Source organism: Lingula anatina, chromosome 1 (genome assembly GCF_051362555.1).
Source record: "Lingula anatina isolate TDL-2025a chromosome 1, LinAna3.0, whole genome shotgun sequence".
NCBI lineage: Eukaryota > Metazoa > Brachiopoda > Lingulata > Lingulida > Lingulidae > Lingula > Lingula anatina.
The window spans coordinates 46,067,801-46,089,267 of NC_141767.1; the positions used below are offsets into that span (position 1 = coordinate 46,067,801).

Sequence of the window (21,467 nt, forward strand, 5' to 3'; positions counted from 1 at the left end):
AAAAAAAAAAAAAAAAAAAAACAGCCCTTACAAACATAATTGCTGTTTGTACTAGTAGCTGCAGATTTGTGATACAGTGATTGTGAAATAATGACTTAAACTGTGATTTTTCATGGTCTATTTTTCTAAAAAAAACACTTGCTGCAAGCATCACATTGTAAATTATGTAAAAAAAGTATAAAAGCCAGCCTAATTGTTCACAGTTTATAATTCTGTGATCATGGGCAGTATATTCACAATCAGACTGTAATCTGGTTCAAGTCATTTATCTGGTGTTTGCAATCACAAACCTGCGACTCCAAGTCACAAATGACAATTGTCTTTTACGAGGTCTGAAGAGCCACAATCTTCATGTTTGTCAATCACTGCTCACAATGCACTCTCCAATCCCCAGAATGGAACAAACTGTCAGTATCAATGTCATTAAGTACAAGTGAAATGTAAGAAAACCCAGTCTGCTGAGGACAACACAAGTCCATGAGGACACCTTGCCACACCAACACTGGAGGATGATACTATACTTCAAGATGTATGAATATTCAATACCTTTCTAAGACTCCAACCCTCAATGTCTACACAGATCATCAGCAAATATTAAATTTTCAACATGCATGCAATATTCAAATGACAACCTGGATGCATTGAAAAGCAAATGTTTAAAAATGTATGCACTGCTGGAGATTAAGGTATCTAACTTTCTGGAATGATGAACAAAAATTCTCTCCCAGGTGTGTGTGTGTGTGTATGTGTGTGTGTGCATACACACCCCTCTCAAATGACATAACTTGATAAAGAATGCAGTAAAAAGTGGAAAAAAGAATAAATAAGATTAAAAGGTTATGAATACGTAAACAATTGGTTGATAAATAAATAAACAAGTTATTAAGAAAAAAGTATGCACTCCAAGAGTGTTGGCCTCCTCCAAGACAAAACATAAATAATAAATAATAAATAATAATAATAATATTAAACTAGAATGCAAAAAGTATTTCAAAGGTATTGTTGAAATTGTACCACTTCTTCTTCTTTATTATTATTTTCATTTATTTATTTTTTTGAAAACTCCTTCCTAAAATTTTATCAAAATCAAAGAAGAATTTTTTGAAGTATCTTAACCATGAGCTAAACAATGTCAATAAAAACAAACCATTGGTGGAGGTAGACAGCCAGATGGACAAAGAGGACAGGATAAATAAATACATTCAATTTCCCAAACCAAGAAATTGATACATTTCTCTCCTTCTCTCTACACAATAAAAGAAACCTTCCTTACCTTTTCATTTTACTTGGGAGTGCTTCAGTTCTCATTCCTCATAAACTGCATTCCAAGAAATATCCTTAAAAGTAACTGCTTGCTCGTGACAAAATCCATCATAATTGATTATCTGTTTGTGGCTGTAATTGCTATTCCTTTCTCTGTCTTACATGGTAATTATCAAAAAACATTGGGATAAGAAAATGAAGATAAATTTCTTGCAACAAAGTGGAGGTTAGGGAAGAGAAGAGGATGGGAGAGGAGCAACAGTCCTCAGGCCCATGTCATCCATCGTATTTGACAAGCAAGCCTTTGAGAGATGTCAAAACTGTTTGATGAACCTACACCTTAGGTGTCTTCTGCAAATTTACAAAAAGCATGTACATGTGGCCTCTTGTACTTTCGCCCCCCCCCCCCCCCCCCCCCTTAATTTCTGACACTGTGCTTGTTTCTGCTGATGTGTATAATATATAGATTTAAATTGATTTTCTTGAGCCCTGGACCCATCACTTCCGATGAAACTGTCTAGACACATATCATAACTGGCACTTAATTTACCTTTATATATATATATAAACAACCATAATTTTAGGCCCACCCTCATCATAAAAGGAGGACCTTCAACACAAACGTTTTTACATTTGCAGCAAAGGGCATAATATATTTTGTATCATACACTGAAAACCCATATCACAGAGTTATATCAACAGCTAATGCAAAGAATTTCTTCAAAAACGAACAATTAGGTTTGATAACAGCAGCTCAAATTCTACTTAAATATTTTTTTTACTATAAACACCATCACACACATACACAAACACACACACACACACACACACACACACACACACAAAAAAAAAAAAAAAAAACACCAATTAACTGCACCAGAAAGGTATTAAATTATAGATGTCATATGATATTCACCAAAGTATTTGACCCTCATCAGCTAAGTGTTCTCTCTCATACCATAAGGAATTTTAATAGACCCAGCATTATTGAAGTAAAAAAAGGAGTTCCACTTACCACAGCACCCAGAAAACCTCTAGCTATTGTGTATATAAAGCCCACACTCCACTGACTTGCTTTCCTACTGTCTAACACACTGTTGTGAAAAAATACCTGCAACAGGAGACGTTAAAAGACAATACTGACTAGAATAATTTCACCTCATCTGATGTTATAAGGTCGAGCTGCAGCATCCAGTTTCTCTTTGGGATAACAACCTGTCTGCCATATTAATTTACCCACCTGAAGAGCAATTCTCATTCTGGCTTAATTCCGCCTGTGACTCCTGCTGACACCTATAGAGTTCTACACATCACAGAGTTGCAGCAGCACACACTTTATCATCTGTGACAAATGGACTCGCTCTCTCAGCCTCAGAGGATGCTGATGTGATGGATTGTCAGATGGAATTATACACTAGGGCTTTTCATCACTCTTTTTAAACTTAAAATGACTGTAATTCCACTGGATATTTCACTGCTGAATGGATGTGTTCACACTTTAGGCTTTCACACTTGTGACAATATCTGATAAATGCTTCATAAAAATCATCATCAAGTAATAAAGGACTTGTCAAGTAATTGTAGGTCTTTGAAGTGCTTCTGGCTAACAGCTCATAGCTTCCCAAAACACAAGTGTACACATAGCACCTGCTGACCTTTAATGCTGTCGAGCCTCCTTGAAATTCTCAGAGACCTGTTCATCGCAAGTGTTTAAAACGGTTCTTTTTCAAGCTTTATCATTCCTTAACCAAAACCATCAGTTTTGCAAGACTTTTATTTTTCACCTTTTTCTCCTTTCCTTTTTCCAAGCTTAAGTTCCTACCTATTATAAACTGTACTTAATATACCACTTGCAATATTGAGTATGCTGACTAGCATGTTGTCAGCTATGAGGAATCCCAAAAAAGCACTGTACTTTAGGATTTCCATATGCAACCTTTACTCAATAATCAATTATAATTATGATATCTTTGTTGATACAACCATTATCTTTAAAGATCATAATCCAACTACCATTATTGGACATAAAACAAAAAGGTTTTGTCCAAATGCAATATGACCAAAGGATCACAAATTATTTTGGAAGATTGCAGCACTGCTGATTTCTGCAAATTAAAGCAAAAAGTCATCTTAACCACAGAGACTACTTAGACTAATGCAATTTTCAAATTGATAGAAAATAGATGCTTGACATGCACTGAACTGAATGAATGTGGTATTATAAATGACAGATTTTTATGTATATAAAGGTTGATAGATATAAATATAGAAAGATAGATAGATAGATAGATATATGCTTGAGAGCACTGTGAAACCCCTACTTGCATGCAAACATATTTTTCAAACTTTCACTGAGTACGGATGTAAATAATATTAAACATCAGAGAAGCCAGGCTTACCCTTACATTAACATTGTTTTTCCATAATTATAGAAATACATTTCAGTAAATGTAAGAATAAAACATGAATTTTGCATTTATTATTTGCTGTAAAATGAATCATTTTGTTAATTCAAAGGCAAGAAAGCTTGCATAACACAAGATTAATTTAGTGTCTGGTATTTCAATAGCCTTTTTAACCTCCATAACAAACCTTAGTTTACACAACTGAGTAGCAAAAAACGCATTGCTTATTTGCTCTTACCACATAAACCTAGATGCGTTCATGTTTTGTCTGGTGATAAACATGGTGAAACAAAATAACATAATCAGTGTTGAACATCTTTCTCATTTATCAGTATTCACTGAGGATCAACTGAATGTCTTACTCAGTATGTCAAACCACATCTACTTATCTTGAACCTTTTTATAGTTTAACTGTAAAAACACATGAAAAAAACATAAAAGCACACAGATGGGTGATTTTTAAAATAAAGTAAGTTTACACATAAACAAACAACGCTGAATATGCTTTACCTGAAATTCACTTAAAATTATTAAATGTCAGGTACATCTGCATAATATTTTCCTTTTAAAACAGTATGGCAATAAAATCATAAAAAATGACCATGTGGTCTTACATAAAAAAATACTTGTACCTAAAATCCTAATTTAGATACTGGTGGAAATTAATATTTCCTCCAGTGCTGTGATGACCATTTAGATAAAATATTCCATGATGCCTATGAACACGCAGTCTTAATCACCCTTAAGTCCAACAGCTTTTTACAACATTGTTTTTACCTTGTTAAAAAAAGTAAAACTGCATTTAATCTAAACTTTATGACACTCATCAACAAACATGACCACTAAGTTAAGTTTGTTTATTATAATAATGCTCATTACTTGCAACTTGAGAATGCCTGCTAGCCTCATCCTTCTCTTAGGGTGCTTTCCCAGAGATTTAGACCGATCTAGAGATTAAGATTTAGATCGACCTAACTCCCTGGGGGTTCACGCTAAATTGCAGTCAGCCAAGCGGGCACCATAGTTAATTACCCCCTTACAGCTTTTAGTAGGCGGGACAGACGCTTAAGCCAGCCAAGCTGACAGTAATCTAGTGAGACTCCCCACATGGATAGATCGATCTAAAAATCTATGGAAATGGGGTGTTAGTGGACAGATCTCTTTTTTTATTTTAAGTTGGCATGCACATGTACTGGTACATATTCATTAATGTCACTGGTAGATACAAGATACAAGTCATGAACGACTTGCTTATAAATCACTTTTAATTAATCGCTTCTGGACCTTTTCAGTGGGCATAAAATAATCAATTAAAGGTATTTGTTATACCAAAATGAAAATTTGGTTTCTCTTTTTAATGTGAACTATGATTTTACCTGCATGAGGCTATGTTGTCGACTTTCAATATTCAGTTCGAGTCTTATTTCATGTCAAATTCATGCTAGTGTCCTTAGGAGTTTGGTAATTTGACACTTCTGTCTGGCAAAACCAGGCACAAAAGCTACAATACCTGTTGGAACATGAACGACAAAGCTGACAGTGTGTGTCGTGAAAAAAAGTATCATCTCTAATAATCCTGTTCCCAAACAATGCTAATCTTTCCTCCACTCGAGGTCTCTTGAATAATAACACAAGATCAACTGATCAAATTGCATCTTAAATCAAACATTTCCCATGAAAAAGCAAATTCTGCTAAGTCATACATCTAACCTTTTCTGAAAGTGCTACAAACTGTAGCTGCTCTCTGTACAAATGTTTGAAATAAGGTTTGCAAGTAAGACCTCTTTTGTCTCCAGGCTGAGGTGAAATGCGTGACAAGCTGTGTGCCTCCCCCACATCTTTGGCTTACACCCCATTTCCATAGATTTTTAGATCGATCTATCCCTGTGGTGAGTCTCACTAGATTACTGTCAGCTTGGCCGGCTTAAGCGTCTGTTCTGCCTACTAAAAGCTGTAAGGTGGTAATTAACTATGGTGTCCGCTCGGCTGACTGCAATTTAGCCTGAACCCCCAGGGAGTTAGGTCGATCTAAAACTTAATCCTTAGATCGATCTAAATCTCTGGGAAAGCACCCTTAGTTTTGATAAGAGCTTTGGCTTCTGCAGTATACAAATAATAATACATTAGGTTGCCACTGTCCCCCACTTGAGTATAGTGTTGTGCCAAAATGCTTTATACATTTAGTTTGTTGTTTTAATAAGTAAACAGGATTATCTAGATGGGTCTTTTAACCAAGTGTTGGCCTCTATCCTCGACAGAGCTCAAATTTGTGTATTTTAGCGTATTTGTTTTTTACCCGCAAGCAGACGAATCAATTGAGCTTCATTCAAAATGTAAGTATTACAATGCATTTTGTTCAATTTCTCCTTATCTTCCGTAGCAGAAAATAAAAATGGTCTTATAAACATATATCTTGAACATGCAGTTTTGAGTTTGGAAGTCCTAGTGTGATGTCTGATAAGTACTGAAGCTATTAAATTTGTTGCAGCAAAAAGGGAATTTGTCAACTGTACATTTTAAAGCAAAAAAGTCCTGCATATGGTCCCTTTTTGATATACCATCATGTTTTGTTGAAGAAAATGGGCTATGGATAACTTCAAGCTTGCCCCTTCAACAAGGTTATAAGCCAAGATAAACACTAGAAATTGGTGCCTAGGGTAGGCAACTACATGTACATGTATGCCAAATTCTTCCTCAACTCAAATATTTTTATTATCATAGCATGACCTGGAAATACCAACCTGATTTATAATACTACTGGGTGTATGGTTTGAAAGAATGGCTAATTAATATTTTATATTGGAGATGTCCTTGAATGTCTAATTTTTATTATTTTATTTTATCAGTTATAATGTCCAGGTGTTCAGAAAAGTTACAGTAGGTAAACAAGGGAACAGCAAACTGAGGGTGTACATGAACTTACCCATTATTCTCATGCAAAAAAGGTGAAACAAAACCATCCTAGGGAGTATCATCACAACATTTGGCCTTGTTGCTTCTGTAGCTGATGATCGAACTAGCTGGTCTTGTTCTGCTGATGAAGTCAGAATTCAGAAAATATGGTAAAAGTGAAAATATGAGTGAAAAGTAAAACAGATATATATATAATTTAACTTTACCCTTGGACCCATTATACACCGTTTATTTTGAATAATGGCTCCAAGGTTTACTATTACTGCCAATACATTACTATGTACATTTGCTACTTAATACATAATATACTACATGACACATGTAGCAATTCTTTCATTTGTAAAAGCTTTCAATACCCCCATAAATCTAAATGCTAAGAATTGACATGATTGCAAACTGCAAGAAAGGACTTTGATATTTTGCTAGGTGGCAATTCACGTTTGTATTAATTTTATTTGTTTTTAAACTAAATTCCAGCTAATAAAGAGAATTAGCCTGACCTTGGAGAAATTTCAGAGATGGACAGCTTTACTGATACAAGGTACCATAATCTAAGTTTTCTGCCTCCATTTTCTGTATAAAAAATAATCCACTTTAGTCCAGGAATTGATGATTGAATGTTCACTGAAGCTGGATGGCCTCACACTCATGGTCCTTTCTAGGTACGCCAGGCCCCTGGTGAGACTATAACAATATGGTAGCTTGACTTCTAGAAAATGGTGCACCTGCCGCATTCTTGCTTTTCCTGTGTACATATACATTCAAGTAGGTGAGTGAATCCTACGCATTTCCAGTAGAGTTTGGGATGCTATAGTGGAAGAAGTTGAAAATTGTCATGTGAGAAAGTGTTTAGGTTTTTCCTTTCAGTCCAAATCGAGTCTTTCCTTTACCTTTTCACAGCAAGCAACTCCGCTCTGTCTCGTTTACCTGCGTGGCGTACGGATAGGAGGGGTTTCCGAAATCAGCACCGATAATTTTCAAGAAACAGTTTTCAAGTCTCGTCAAAATATGCCAAAATCTTGGTTCACTATAGGCTCGGGTAGTTGCATGACTAAGAAAGCGTATTATGCAGAATATTCTTGTTAAATATCCATTATTTTTTGTTTTGACGACTACCAAACGCACGTGCTCGAGCAACTCTTCGAAATAGGTGTAAGCAGGTGACACTCGGTGTCACGTGCACCAAGACATGACAGCTTACGGCTTATTTTGGTCGTGAATGATCGCCTTAGACAATGAAATTATAAAGACATGAACAAAGTTTGTTCCTGAATTTTAGTGCAAACGTGTAGTTTAACGTCTATATGTGGTCAAAGAAACGGTAAGATATAAAATGTTAGCTCATCTTTGATTTCCTTGTTGATGGGACATCTATTGGTAGAAAAATGTAAACAAAATCAGCTGTATTATTGAACAAAATTCATAACTGTACTAAAGGGATTTCTATTACCGTAGGTGATTGACTTAATTAAACTAACTAACTAATTTTGAAATAACAAGCCACTCACAATTTTTTACCTTAAAAGAAGGGTACTTGAAGAGAAATTAAGCTGTTCCCTTCATCTGACAGGGGATCATTTGACTCAACAATTTTTTTAGAATAACTTGGGAACTCCCCAGTATGCTTACTTTAATATTTGGTTAAGTGTTATTATGAACACCCCATGATAAAACGCTTGAATACAATACAAAGCACCATCATGTTAAAGAATCATGTTTATTTTCAAACATATCTTGTGTCAGTAGTGAACTGTTTTCTGTAATTTACAATCAACATGTTCGTATTGGAGGATTATCCCAATGGTAGTATTATCATCCGAACCCTGTAGTTTCACATGAACCCAGTGGTGTTTGTAAAATGTTAAATGTGCCAACAAAATTCAGTGTCTGTTTTTAATTTTTTACCTGGCTGCAGTCACAGATATGACATTACACATACATGTATATAACTACTGTTAAGTTCAGCTGGCAATCTTGGGTACCATATAGGTACCAGTATAAATAAAATGGCAAGATGTATATAAAGGTACCAACAATTCAATAAAATAAAATGATGATCGAAATTTAATTGCATCTGATTCTAAACTAAGATGAGTGACACTATGATCTGTTGATCAATGACAATGAAACCATGTTCTTTAGGCAAGTCTTATGGCAAATTTAGGAGCACAAAAACCTGTTTCATAGTATACAAATATTTAAAATTGTTACTTTGTATTGTAACATTATCAAGTGTCTTGAAAAAACATTACTATTAATATTATGACCACACTAAATACAACTGTAAACTACTGGGTAGAAAGTGCACATAATATTAAGTCATGTCTGATAAACCCTGTATAGTTTAAACATCTATAATGATATTCTTTGAGAGAGATCAGCTGTATGTATTGCTTTGTATGGTGTAGGTAAATAACTAGTACTAAAACATTCATGGCAAGATGCAAAATGGAGTATGATACAATAAAATTACACTTGTGATGGAATGCATAAGTTTGTGGAATGTATAGGCAAGCTTTAGCCCAGGTGCAGGAAAATACTTCCAAATATCACAGGATATTGTAAACATAATAATCTAAAAGTTCTCACAAGGCACTTCACAAATGGCTAAAGCAGTACAACAATAATGAATGAGCTTTATGTCACACTCATAAATGAGAAAATAGTGCACATGTATTCTCACAAAAATAAAGTCCAAGTAAACTGAAAATTAACTTAAAACAGCAGCTGGTTTAATTGTACCTTGGAGATTCATGCAAATTCATATGTCAAAGCTGCATTTTTCATTCACGTAACAGTTGGAGTCCTTCATATATCCACTGTCCCTCTTCATTCTCTCCTCTCCTCAGTTTCACACCACAGTCAATGTAAAATTGCTACATCATCACACATGGACATTGGGCAGTGCATTCTGCTGCCTACTATCTGCTCTGTGACCTGAAGCTTTTCGAGACACATAACCATTGTTTATATTGTTGTCGTTGTATCGTGATGATGGTCTGGACATGTGTCCTGAGGATGGCGTCTTGCGATCTGAGGCTGGGTAACTGGGTGGTCCGCCAGCAGAAGGAGGATTGGAATAGCGACCCTGTAGTTGAGGGGAGGATGGCGGTGTGTAATCAGGAGGTGGGATATAGGGCCTGGAGCCTTCATAATCTGGAGGGGGTTCAATCCTTTGGTGCTGAAAAGAAAAACGTGACATGCTGGCCAGATTTGAACATGCACATGCAACATATACAGTACATGCAAGTCTCAATCACTAGCAGAGGAAACAAAAACATGCATTTTCTACAGAGTTTTTGAATTGAGATCTTTGTGAGGAATTTGTTGATATATGTGCACATATTCAGAAATCAATACTTAAGAATAAAAATAATACTTCAAAGACAAATGGACTTATGAGTTTTTATGTATTGTGACAGTTGTCCACTTTGATTCTAGAATACAATTTAATAGGATAATGATGAATCTTTGAAATTCAATTTAAGCTGCAAACTCTCTGAGTCAGTATTTCAACATAAAACTTTTAAATAATAATAACCACATAAAAGCACTAGAAATTTGACTAATAATTAAGAGAACAACAGAGACAATCTATAACCATACTTTACAAGTTTTCAAACAACCTAAAAACATTTTAATTAATATATATTCAGTCCACAATACTTCCTCATCAAAACTGATATTTCCTGTCACAGCAAATTCAGAATGATGCTGTAGCCTTCATCCAATTTTATTTTTTGTGGGAGCGTACCTTATCATACATGACATGATTTTCATATCCTTGAACAGTTGCAATTCCCCCATTTTCCATCCTCAGTTTGTCCTCAGCTTCCTCTTCCTCAGCCTCCTTTATTGCGGAGAGGTAGGGTGCTGGCCCTAGCCAGCTGAGTATCACAGGGAGGTAGATCAACCCATGAAACAGCCCATATACTACCACACCAAAAAACACCTGAAAGTTTTCATCAAATAATAAATTACTTAACTTACTGTTATGCTTTTCAGAGTGTGTTTACCTTTGATGGATTATCTAAATTAAGTTGGCAAATCATCTCTCAGTTATTAATTTTTGAATGGAAAAGAAGCAATGAATTTTAATCACATTTTTAAGCTGAAATCATGAAAAACACTGGAGACAGCTATTAGATTACAGATTTCACAATAATATTTTTCTATGAATACAAATTACAGCATAACCGTACCTTAAAGAACACTTGGAATACATAAGACCCAGAGAAAGCTAGCAATACAAAGGCAAGGAATGTACTGAAGCCTCCATTGAAGACAGCTGGCCCCATATCACCAATTGTGGTCTTGGCACGCTCTGAAATATGAGGGAAAAACAATGTTAATGTCCTGGAAAATATATAAACTCATTTTTGTAACAGCATTATATTTAGTCAGAAATATCTATCATCATCATCATTATCATAATAATTATAATAATATAATATAATTATAATAATTATAATAATAATTATAATAATAATTTAATATTGTAGTATTTATATAGGTATAACATGAAAATTAATGTTATCATAAAGAAAATGAAGATATCATTTCATTTCTTTTTCAATAATAATATCATCTGTCTTATCTACCATTTCTTGTTCCCAGTTCTGTCATAAACATGTGTCCAATATGTGCTGCATAGTCCACTGCCAGACCAATGGCCAGTATGGTGTTCACTGTGGTCACACTGTCTATGGTCAGACCCCAGAAGTACATCAGACCTCCAACATCAACCTTGAAGAAATATCTTAACCTTATTAGATGTATCATAAAATACAATGATACTGGCATGATCAGCCTTATTAATGAAATAATCATACCTGTATATTCATATCTATATTTTAAATGTTATATTCTAACACCTTCATATTATTTGCATTAAAAATCTCTCAAGCCCATAAGCCATAAGGAGCTACCTAAAAAAGCACATATTGCTCACAAAATATGAATTGCAGTTTGTTACCATTTCAACTTTACTCCACATTGTTAACACAGTATTCAATGTACTTACTTAATGTTTTAACCTAATTTCTTTCTTTTTCCACACTCAAACTTATTCATAATTCTTTTGTTAACTTGTATTAATTACAAATTAAAACTCACCAGTGTCATGACCACACAGGTCAGCACCAGGATGCATGTCCAGATGTTGGCTATTAGGATCAGAGTGACCAAAAACACACAAGCAAAAGCAAGACCAATGTTCCTGTACAGCTCTATCTGGATAACCTGAGGGTAGGTGAAAAAAAAGAGCTTTTTTCAGTATTAAAATACTGTTATCTACACTCAAAGAACAAAAGGTAACATTTTCTTCAAGATTGCCCAGCTTGCAGTGATCTATCTGATGCTGTAAATAGTACTCCTCTATTTTCTTCCAAGGCTTCAAGAATACCATCTCTTGCGTCTTTTAATATCTGCATAACTATGATCAAGACTATGCACTGTGCATATTACAACAGTCTGTGTGAACCAATGCAACTGGTATACCAAAATTATACAACATGCTTACGGAAATTTTTTCACTGAATGATTTATTCAACAGATAAGATGTTAACAAAATATCAGACAACTCAAAGATTTCTATTTATAACAATAACATACTTCAGAAGTTTCTCATACCTTGTTACTTTCCCAGTTGAGATAACTTCGACTGTAGGCAAAGCATTTATCAGAGGGCAGTCCAAGCCCGTCTGCTATACTCCGCAAGTTGTCCATGGCCTTCACTTCTGTCTGGGCATCAGGAAAGTCTTTGTGCTTCATGAAAATTTGGGACGCCTACAAAAAATATTTTTAATGTGTTATCTATTATAGATCAAATTTCAGTTTAGTCTTTGGATCCGTTGGTCTTATCAAATCTAAATCTGGTATTTGGCAAATGCTTTTTGTGATTTCCTTGGTTGGGCATAAAACTACAAGAACTGAGGAATCCTGAAAGTTAACAGTCAGTTGTTAAACTGTTTATTTCATAGTTTTTTTTTTTTTAACAAAAGATATTCACTTAAAATTTATTTAAGCAATACTACAGATTTCTTAGTTTGTGACATTTTCACCTGGAACCCATACTGCAACAAGAGACCTATGAATCACACAAAAATCCATAACTTACCTTCAACTTGTAGGGCTCAGTATCTGTCATGTTCACATAGCTTATATACCTTCGTCCAGATGGCACCCACAAAATAAAGGCTCTCAGCAGTCTGTAGAAGTTTGTCTCATTACTAGGCCATTTGTCTGAATAATATAAGAAATCTTCACTAAGTTAAAAGCATCTAAGAAAAAGGAGAATTTTACACAGCATTTGTCAATAAAATACAAAATATATGATATTATATAACAGCCAGAGAGCCCCTTTCCTCCATAAAAATACCACATAGTACAACATCCCCCAAAACAATAAATATCACAAAAAGTTCTAATCCTGTAGCTTTGAAACAACCAAAACTGTACATGAAACATATTTTAAAGATATATTTAAATCACTAACAGTATTATCTGGACCGTCAAGTGACTGAACTTAACACACTTTATCACTTACTTGCATTAAGATAAACGAGGGTTCTATTGTCAGTGCTTTCATTGACAAAAACCTTGAAGTCTTCAAAGAAACTGTTGACCGTGCCCTCATAAGTGTATTCACTATTGGACATCTTGGTGTAGGCTTCCTCCAGGTAGGAGAAATTGCGATAGTAGTCAATCTCACCTGAAATATGTGCGCTCAATTATTCATTCTCAAGATTGGAATTGTCTAGAACAAAATTACACTTTGAGTAATTTTGAAGTACATTCTCTGTAAAGCTTGGGCCTTTCCCTCTACATTATTCTCCATTAATTAATAAAATCTGTTTTGTATAGTGCCACACAAGAAGTGTGTCATCTCAGATGAGCAAACACATTAGCCTAAGGAGAAAACCAATGAATCAATTACGCCAATTTTTCCAACAGACACCGGTGTCTTACAACATAGATACCACACAGCCACTAACCAACTCACTTCTGCTCAGGATAACTGAGACTCACCAAAGTATATGGATGCCGATGCCCCATCAGATGGGAAGAACTTCTCCATATTCTTGGTATATTTTGAGGCATAGGAGTCACTGGGGATGAACCAGTTGAAGTCGAAGTCCTGCTTCAGGTTGATGAGGCCATAAACATTCACACCCAATAGTCCCAGTGTGGCCACTAAAACTATGATCTGGAGGAAAGGAAAGAATAACTTAAATATAACTGAAATACCTGACATGTAAGCAGTTTTCAACATTAATTTGTGTAAATTCAACGTTTATACTTAAGCATTATTGAAGCTATCTAAATACAAAGGTCTGAAGTAAACAAACATTTTCCAATTTAGAGAAATCTATCGATTTGACAAACATCATTTAAATCAACCATAAGAGCTTTAGATGTTTTAAATACTTATTAACACACAAAAAAATAATCCCTACCTTCACTGGCAATTTAAGCAAAAATGATGCATAGTACTTTTTGAAGAAGGCAGCCATCAGTCCTTTCTGGCTGCATTGATTGGGCTTATAGTTGCGGTGTGGGTAGCAACAGCAACATGCATTACGCACAGCTTCCACACGTCGTTCATTGATGGTGTGGCAAGCTACAAAGAATGTGGCTTGAAAGATGTACAGCCCAAGTATCCCCAGGGCAGCAAAGATGCAGAATGAGCGCAAGGCTGGCAAGATCTAGAAATGATGCAAAAATATTAATTACCCGTTTTTGAAGAAATTAAATTTAATACAACCTGGATCCGATTCCTGTAAATAAGTTACCATGAAACATTTTATAATACAAGCAGGAATCTACATTATGTGCAAATTTATGGAAGAATCTTCTGTATATTTTCAATGCTATATCTTTCTTTCATTTTTTTCTTCCTTTTTATTGACAAATGTTGAATCACATTCACAATATGAATACTGAAATAAAATAAGGAGAGCAAGGAATTTGTGTTAACAAACAAATTACTGGAATGTAAATCAGTACATGCCACATAACCGAGACAGATTAAATCAACAGAACACTCACAGTGGTTGCACCAATGGCAAAGGCCACAAAATCTGTGATGGAGGTTACAGTGATGGCCACCCCAGCATGTTTTAACATCAGCCCCACTCTGTCAGGCAGGGGCTTCTCCTTCTCATGGGGATGGAGATTGTTCCATGACTGAATGATCACGAAGGCATCGTCAACTCCAATACCTGTCAATTAACACAAGTGCATGATGTTTTAAAAAGAATTTAAAAATGTGTACTTACTACTTCACTTGTAAATCTGTTGTCATATAACCAAAACTCAAATGTATACTTCCCACAGAAAGGCACTTGTATCATAATACAATAGTATATTTTAAAACACAGAGTAACAGTCTCAAAGGCTTACCAAGTAGCAAAAAAGGTAAAACACTGTGCACTGGTCCATATGCTACTCCAAAAGCAGAAGACAGCCCAAATGACATGATGATTGACATTCCTACTGCTAAGACACATCCAAGTGCGAGCCATATCTGGATAAAAGAGAAACTGCATTAGTACCTCTGAAATAACTAAACAGCTTAGGTAACAATATGGAATATACATTATATTAGCAATTTACATTATAAAATACAATAAATGCCAATATACCGGTACATACAATTCTAAATTATCTGTACCATTAAATTAACATCTTTGATAACCAATGCTTTTATTAATAAAGAAAACATTAAATAATCACATCTGTACCATTTATTCTACTTCCACAGTAAAATCTTTGCAATTAGGAACACTCATTTCAAAGTTTGCTGGTAAATCAACATCATTATACTCAATTAAAAATACATGTACAGTACTTATCCCTTTGTATATTTATACAATTCTGCTGAATGATTATGACAATCTATTTTGCCAGAAAAAAAATTTATTCAAACTGAAAAAAAATTTTTTCAAACTGAAAACATGGTCCTTACTCTGTGTTCCACACAGTTGAATGTTCCTAAGACTATAGCTACAAATATGATGATGAGAAAATATCCAACTGACAGTAACGTCAGGTCTCCAAAGATGGCGCCACCTCCCTCATCTGAACGACTGCAAGTATAAAAACAAAAATGGCATACAGGAATGATGACATGGATCATCCAAGGGTTTTCAAATACACAACCACACAGTCATATTATTTGTGCATTCTTGCAATATCCTTAATTCTTTTCCACATTTCAGAAGTGACTAACTTAAAACCAGGCATCTTTAAAATAGGACAATCAAGACTTAAATGTTCTCTAGCTCTCTTAGATCCTTTACTCTTAAAAAAAACTCACGTTCTAAAAGCATAGTAGTTGACTTCCTTGATGCCTGCATGTCCTTTTGCACCAATATCTATAAACTGCTGTTCCCAGGCAAGTGCATCTACACTTTCCTGTCATAAAAAATTATGCATAAGAAAACATTTGTGTCTAATGGAGATCTTTTCAAAGATGCACAGTGTTACTTTGCCAAAATAAGCAAGGAACAGTCAGGCAACACTTTCATAGTTGCCAACTCTTCACACAAATGCCTCTCGTTTTTAAATATCAATACCCATTGTTATTAGTGTTTCTATCATTAATATGACATATTAAACATTTATATTCACATTTAGATAATATTGATTACATTGTACTTGCTAGAACAAAAATGCACTTATTGTCTATTTACATAGAACCTTTTCATGTACGTCATGCATTATATCTTAGTGATACAGCTGTACTGGTATGAGTTGAGAGGTTCTACCACAAAATTTGCGCTACAGAGGACTTAATTCTCCATTTGAGTACTTCTCAACAGGTTTGCTTCCTGCTGTTTTAAGGGATAACAACTCTTTATACGAGATTCAAAACACCACTTTAAAGACATTGTAAACAAATAGAAATATAATAAATTCCATTTTACCACCAAAACAGCAGTTATCACAATTATTCTAAAATCTGTGCTTGCCATTAAAGCACATGGACCGTCATAGAGGCTACCCTCTGTAATAATATCTAAAGAGATTATTTAAAAAAAAAACAATCTGCTAATTATGAATGTCAGAATGGATTCATTGACCATTGGAAAAGTATGGGAAAATTGTCATCTACCCCAGGAATATCCATTTTATGAAAGATTTCCCACCAAAATGAAGGGTTGTTATCCCTTTATGCAGGAGTTAATAAATTGGCTGTGTCGAGCACAGGGGGTCCATTACATATACATTAAATGTTTTGTTTGTTTTTTTTTTTGTTTACGTGTGTGTGTGATATTTATTATCACTGCATGTATCATATACTTACAGCAGATTCATCATTGATAAAATATGTCATGGTTGTCGCTTCGGCTGATATTATCTTTCCATTGGCATCTTTTGTTATCGCTCCAAGAACTTTACTGACATTGTAGTCATTAAAAAACACTGGGCTGAAATATAAAGAGTAAAATATCCTTAAAATATAAATCTCTTCACAGATTTTTGACTTTTTGAATAAAGTAAAATAAAATACAAAGTTAACAGGAATTTTCACCTCTGAGTCACAAGAATAGAGTCCATACCATAGAGATAGAGATACAAGTCTTTGATTCTCCTCCAACATGAAGTTATTTGTCAATAAAGTGATTTATAGCACTGATCACCCTAGGTCATTCTAAACCAAGATAGTGAAATGACACATGAATGATATGATAAACATGTTCTTATCAAGATTGTGACCATGACTCCTAATAAAATGTCATTTGTCCTCTTGTGCCTCAATATATATACACTCTACTCCAACATTTATTACAATTTACAGCTTAGATCCATTGTCCATAAGTGATATGAAAAATATATAATATTTGACCTTTAGCACTGATATGTTCCTCAGGTGGCTATGAGAAGCTAAGCAGAGAAATTTACTTTTTTGCCTAAATATTTTTATTTTACTGTGCACAGCTGTCCATTTAATATCACTGACCTTCTTGTCACATTGTTGACCGTGTCAAGTATTTCTGCTTGTGTAAGATTTCTGATGTGCGTTTCATTAAATGACCACAACTCCAACAGACTGCTTGACCAGCAAATGCTGCCAAATATTCTGGAATAAACATAAGCATGCAAAGTGGATGAAATTATTCAATACAACTTCTGCAAAACTAAAAAAAAAAAAAAAAAAAAAAAACACTACCCACCAGTTACACAGTAAATGTGGTACTTTAAGACAGACTAACAACAGTTATCCTTCAGTATACTGTGAAATTATCTCCAGCTAGTCCACATATTTTTAATGTGGTTATCTTTCCAATATAAAACACAAACTGACAGAATCAGGAGGAGGATAGCAAATTGATCATTTAAGACAAATGAATCCACATTTAATTTTCACATCATATTTATATTTTGCCATGTTCATACCTTTAAAATCCCCAAGAACTCAAAGAGAATACATCATATCATATCATATGGGCATGCCATAAAGGTCAGTTAGAGTAATCTGACATGATAATAATAAATTCAGATACTAAGATTTATTATTTTAGCAAGAAATCAATTTTGAATTTTGACTTGTCCTCATTAATTTTGCACCTTTCAGAACAAGAAATGTGCACTTGACTGAGAGTGTCTGTCAAAAGAGCAAGCAGCATATGTTTCTAATCTCAAAGAAGCATTTTAGTTGCTTTATGTCTGCAAAATTGCAGTATCATTTGAAGAATTTGATCATTTATAAATTATCACTTTTATGTGTTTTCACCATGTCTACAAACATTGTCTATTGTTATCTACAAGTCCATCACTGAAGACTTTACTCTGTGACCAAATCATTTCAATATTTGTCAAAGCCAACAAAGCTTTCCTTATTGATGTCATCTTTAGAAAAAAATAATAATAATGCCAATTAGTGAGCTAGGTACCTAATCCCTTGTCAACCATGTAATATAACAATAGAGAAATGGCAGATGTTCTGTAAACAAATATCCATTTAACCTGGCATACAGCTCCACATCTTAATGCTGAATAAGCCCCAGGCACATAAATATAAATCATATCCAAGCTGCCCTTATTTTGGCCAAAAACAAAAATTATAGTCCAATGTCTATCTTTTAAAACTTAGTCAGTGATCAAGCTTGGTAAATATTTTATATATCTATTCGTTTTCTATTCTACTTCATATCATAATTGGAATTTGTTAAGTATAAGGTAAAATTTAATGTCCTGGATTGAATTAACCTAAAAATGGGATTTTAACTTACTACAGCAGATGTACATGCAGGTATGTGCATTTACCATTAATGAGGATTTTTTTCTCTGAGTGCATAAAAATATGCACCCACTTCATTGCATTATATGTTGTATATTAATACAACGTAACCAATAAATTTGCATAAATTTTGACTGGAAGAAAATATGTATGTCAGTAACAGTCTGTAAGCAAACCTACTTGGTACATATACTAGTCCAGTTATAACTGCTGCTGTTGATAGCCTTGATGCTTATATCTATATCCAGCATCTGAAAAAAAAGATAAAATTGTGACATAAATCTCACTTAACAATAGACCAAGTTTCAATTTTCTCTTTATGTATTTATAATTTGTTCATTTCTACATAAACTATGTAACTTGTTGGTCCCCATTATCATCTTATTTTTCTAGATAAAAAAAACATTCCTGACAGATACAATCCAAAGTTTTCAATTTTAAACTTGTCTTAAAACTTATAAGGCTTTGTTGTTTAATCAACACTGAGATCAATTTCTAAATCAAAGTTTACAGCAATACATTTCAATGATTTCTTACTTATTTTATTTTATAAGTAAGAAATCATTGATATGTATTGTTGTTTAAAAACATCATTAATTTTTTTGAAAAATATATCCAAACTTACAGCATTTAAAACCTTTGGTGTTAAAACATTATCATCCACTACCATCATGGACTGGAACCTGGTAACTGAAGGGTAGTACTTAGAGACCCAATCCATGTGATCCACAGATGGCGATCCATATGGGACCCATAGATTTTCTACGGCATCTTCTTGGTAGAATTTCATAAACCCTATTCCACACAGGGCAACAAACACAATGGAGATTAATATAGTAACCCATGGGTATGTTCCTATTGCTTGCCCCAACCTGGAAAATACAATTAAGAAAAAAGAAAGAAAAAAATACAATCTTAAAAATAAATCCTTTTTTTCAAGATGGACATTTGAAACCTTAAATTAAAATTAAATAAAAAAGTAAATTGTTTAAGTTTTTGTATGGATATTGTTCCATGTGAGAGCAATATTTGGGCAAAACTTTAAGAAAATAGTTTAAAAGGAAAGATATTAATAGTAAGTGAGCATTTCTGAAATGCTAAAAATGAACAGTTTTTGTAAATTTCAATTTCAAAACTCTTCTTTATCTTTGGATATATTGAAAAATTCAATCAAAATAATATAAAATAAATAATTGATCCATAAATTACTTCCTAAATAATTGAACTTTTTTTTTGTTTAAAAAAATTAATGAATTTGAAATTTTTCAATTATAAATATCAAGTGGACATTTCCAAAGGATACTTTGTCCACTGTCTAAAACTACTACAGAAAAAATAACAAAAGGCTAAATAATACTATCCAATAAGAAAATCATGTATCATATTTATAAATCATTTTCTTCTTCTGAAATACTTAATGTCATTTCAATACAGTTTTAAATTCTGAATTTTTATCGAATTTCTTACTGGAATGTTAAACTCAATTTTTCCCAGGTTACTGACCCATATCATATGCTTGAGGAGAATATGCAGAATATGTATGGAAGGAGAAAATTATATTTATTACATAAAAAATTTCTTAATTATATTCAATTTCTATATATTATTTCTTATCATATGTTATATTTTACACATTTAAATCTAATGCACTAAAATGTATATATAACATTAATTAATTAATGTCTTCATTATGCAATAACCTGAAAATTTTCTCATGAATGAAAATGTTAGCAAGTTAATTATAACACACACACACACACACACACACACACACACACACACACGCATACTACCCGGTAGCTTGTATAAGGTGCATCCAGTACGCTCACTGGTGTGTCTGAATAATGCGTTAATTTTTTTTAAATTCACGTTTAATGACATTTACTAGTAATTCAGTAACGTATTATTGAAATCTAGATCTAAATGTAGACCTAGGGCTAGCCTGAAGAGATAATCAAAACTGCACAGGTAGGAGCCACAAAGGGTTTGAGGAATACACGACTCTCACAGACGTCTTTTTTAGCTATTGGAGATTCCTCGAAAGAAAGGGACTCTCGGCTTCATTTGACAAATCACACACGTCTTCTGTGAACTGCCGTATGGAATCTATTCATCTCTTGAAACTTTTTTTATTCGTTTCCGTCTGTTGTTCATACAAAACAGATTCGACTTCTATGATTTCTCCATTTCCACTTATTTGCACAGACGTACTGGCAATGTTATTGTTACCTGTAAAATGCGGTCTCCAGTCCATTGACGATCACATTGCTGACTTTTCTCAGGCACATACAATCACAAAAAGAGCATGTTTTCTTCACCTCCTTCTTCTCATCAAAATCAGACGTCTTGCCTGTCATGTCAAGCTTAATTTTGGGTCAGTATAACCATCAAAATCATCCTGTCAGGGCTTATATTTATTTTCAATAGCCTACCGCTTTCCTGTCCTTTCGCTACTTATAAAACCAAGGTCAAGGGCGTTGTTTCATGAATACGTTTGCGATTGGTTCGCGTCAGAACTAAGTGTTTTGATTGGGCGAAAGTAATCAATAGTGAAAATACTCACGTAGCGATACACGTGCTTCCTGGGAGGGGATCAATAAAATTGTTCGAGTGCAAATAATTAAACGATGTTTCAACGT

The 21,467-nt window shown here is 34.0% G+C and overlaps 2 protein-coding genes across 7 annotated transcripts in view; both read right to left on the reverse strand.

Annotated features, from left to right (window-relative positions):
• Window positions 1-7,707, reverse strand: part of LOC106162145 (receptor-type tyrosine-protein phosphatase kappa) — an 80,883-nt gene extending 73,176 nt beyond the window's left edge. The window contains exons 1-3 of one of the 6 annotated variants that reach the window (XM_087019308.1): window positions 7,082-7,707; window positions 6,592-6,699; window positions 2,279-2,374 (exon numbers count right to left, since the gene is read on the reverse strand). The gene's annotated coding sequence lies outside the window, so the exon portion shown is untranslated. Of the gene's footprint in view, window positions 1-2,278; window positions 2,375-2,503; window positions 2,700-6,591; window positions 6,703-7,081 lie in introns of those variants that run through there. The other 5 variants (XM_087019294.1, XM_013539302.2, XM_087019314.1 and 2 more) reach the window with 5 other exon arrangements.
• Window positions 7,708-8,279: 572 nt separating this feature from the next.
• Window positions 8,280-21,309, reverse strand: LOC106153278 (patched domain-containing protein 3). The gene is made up of 19 exons (XM_013527150.2): window positions 21,058-21,309; window positions 19,454-19,700; window positions 19,009-19,079; window positions 17,548-17,667; window positions 16,891-17,014; window positions 15,901-15,998; window positions 15,550-15,670; window positions 14,985-15,108; window positions 14,631-14,803; window positions 14,039-14,287; window positions 13,611-13,788; window positions 13,129-13,293; window positions 12,700-12,824; window positions 12,213-12,368; window positions 11,697-11,822; window positions 11,183-11,327; window positions 10,784-10,905; window positions 10,336-10,533; window positions 8,280-9,762 (listed from the first exon to the last, which is right to left on the reverse strand). The coding sequence occupies exons 1-19, from the start codon at window positions 21,183-21,185 to the stop codon at window positions 9,466-9,468; spliced, it is 2,967 nt and encodes a 988-aa protein (XP_013382604.2). The 5' UTR covers window positions 21,186-21,309; the 3' UTR covers window positions 8,280-9,465.
• Between the last annotated feature and the right edge of the window lie 158 nt (window positions 21,310-21,467).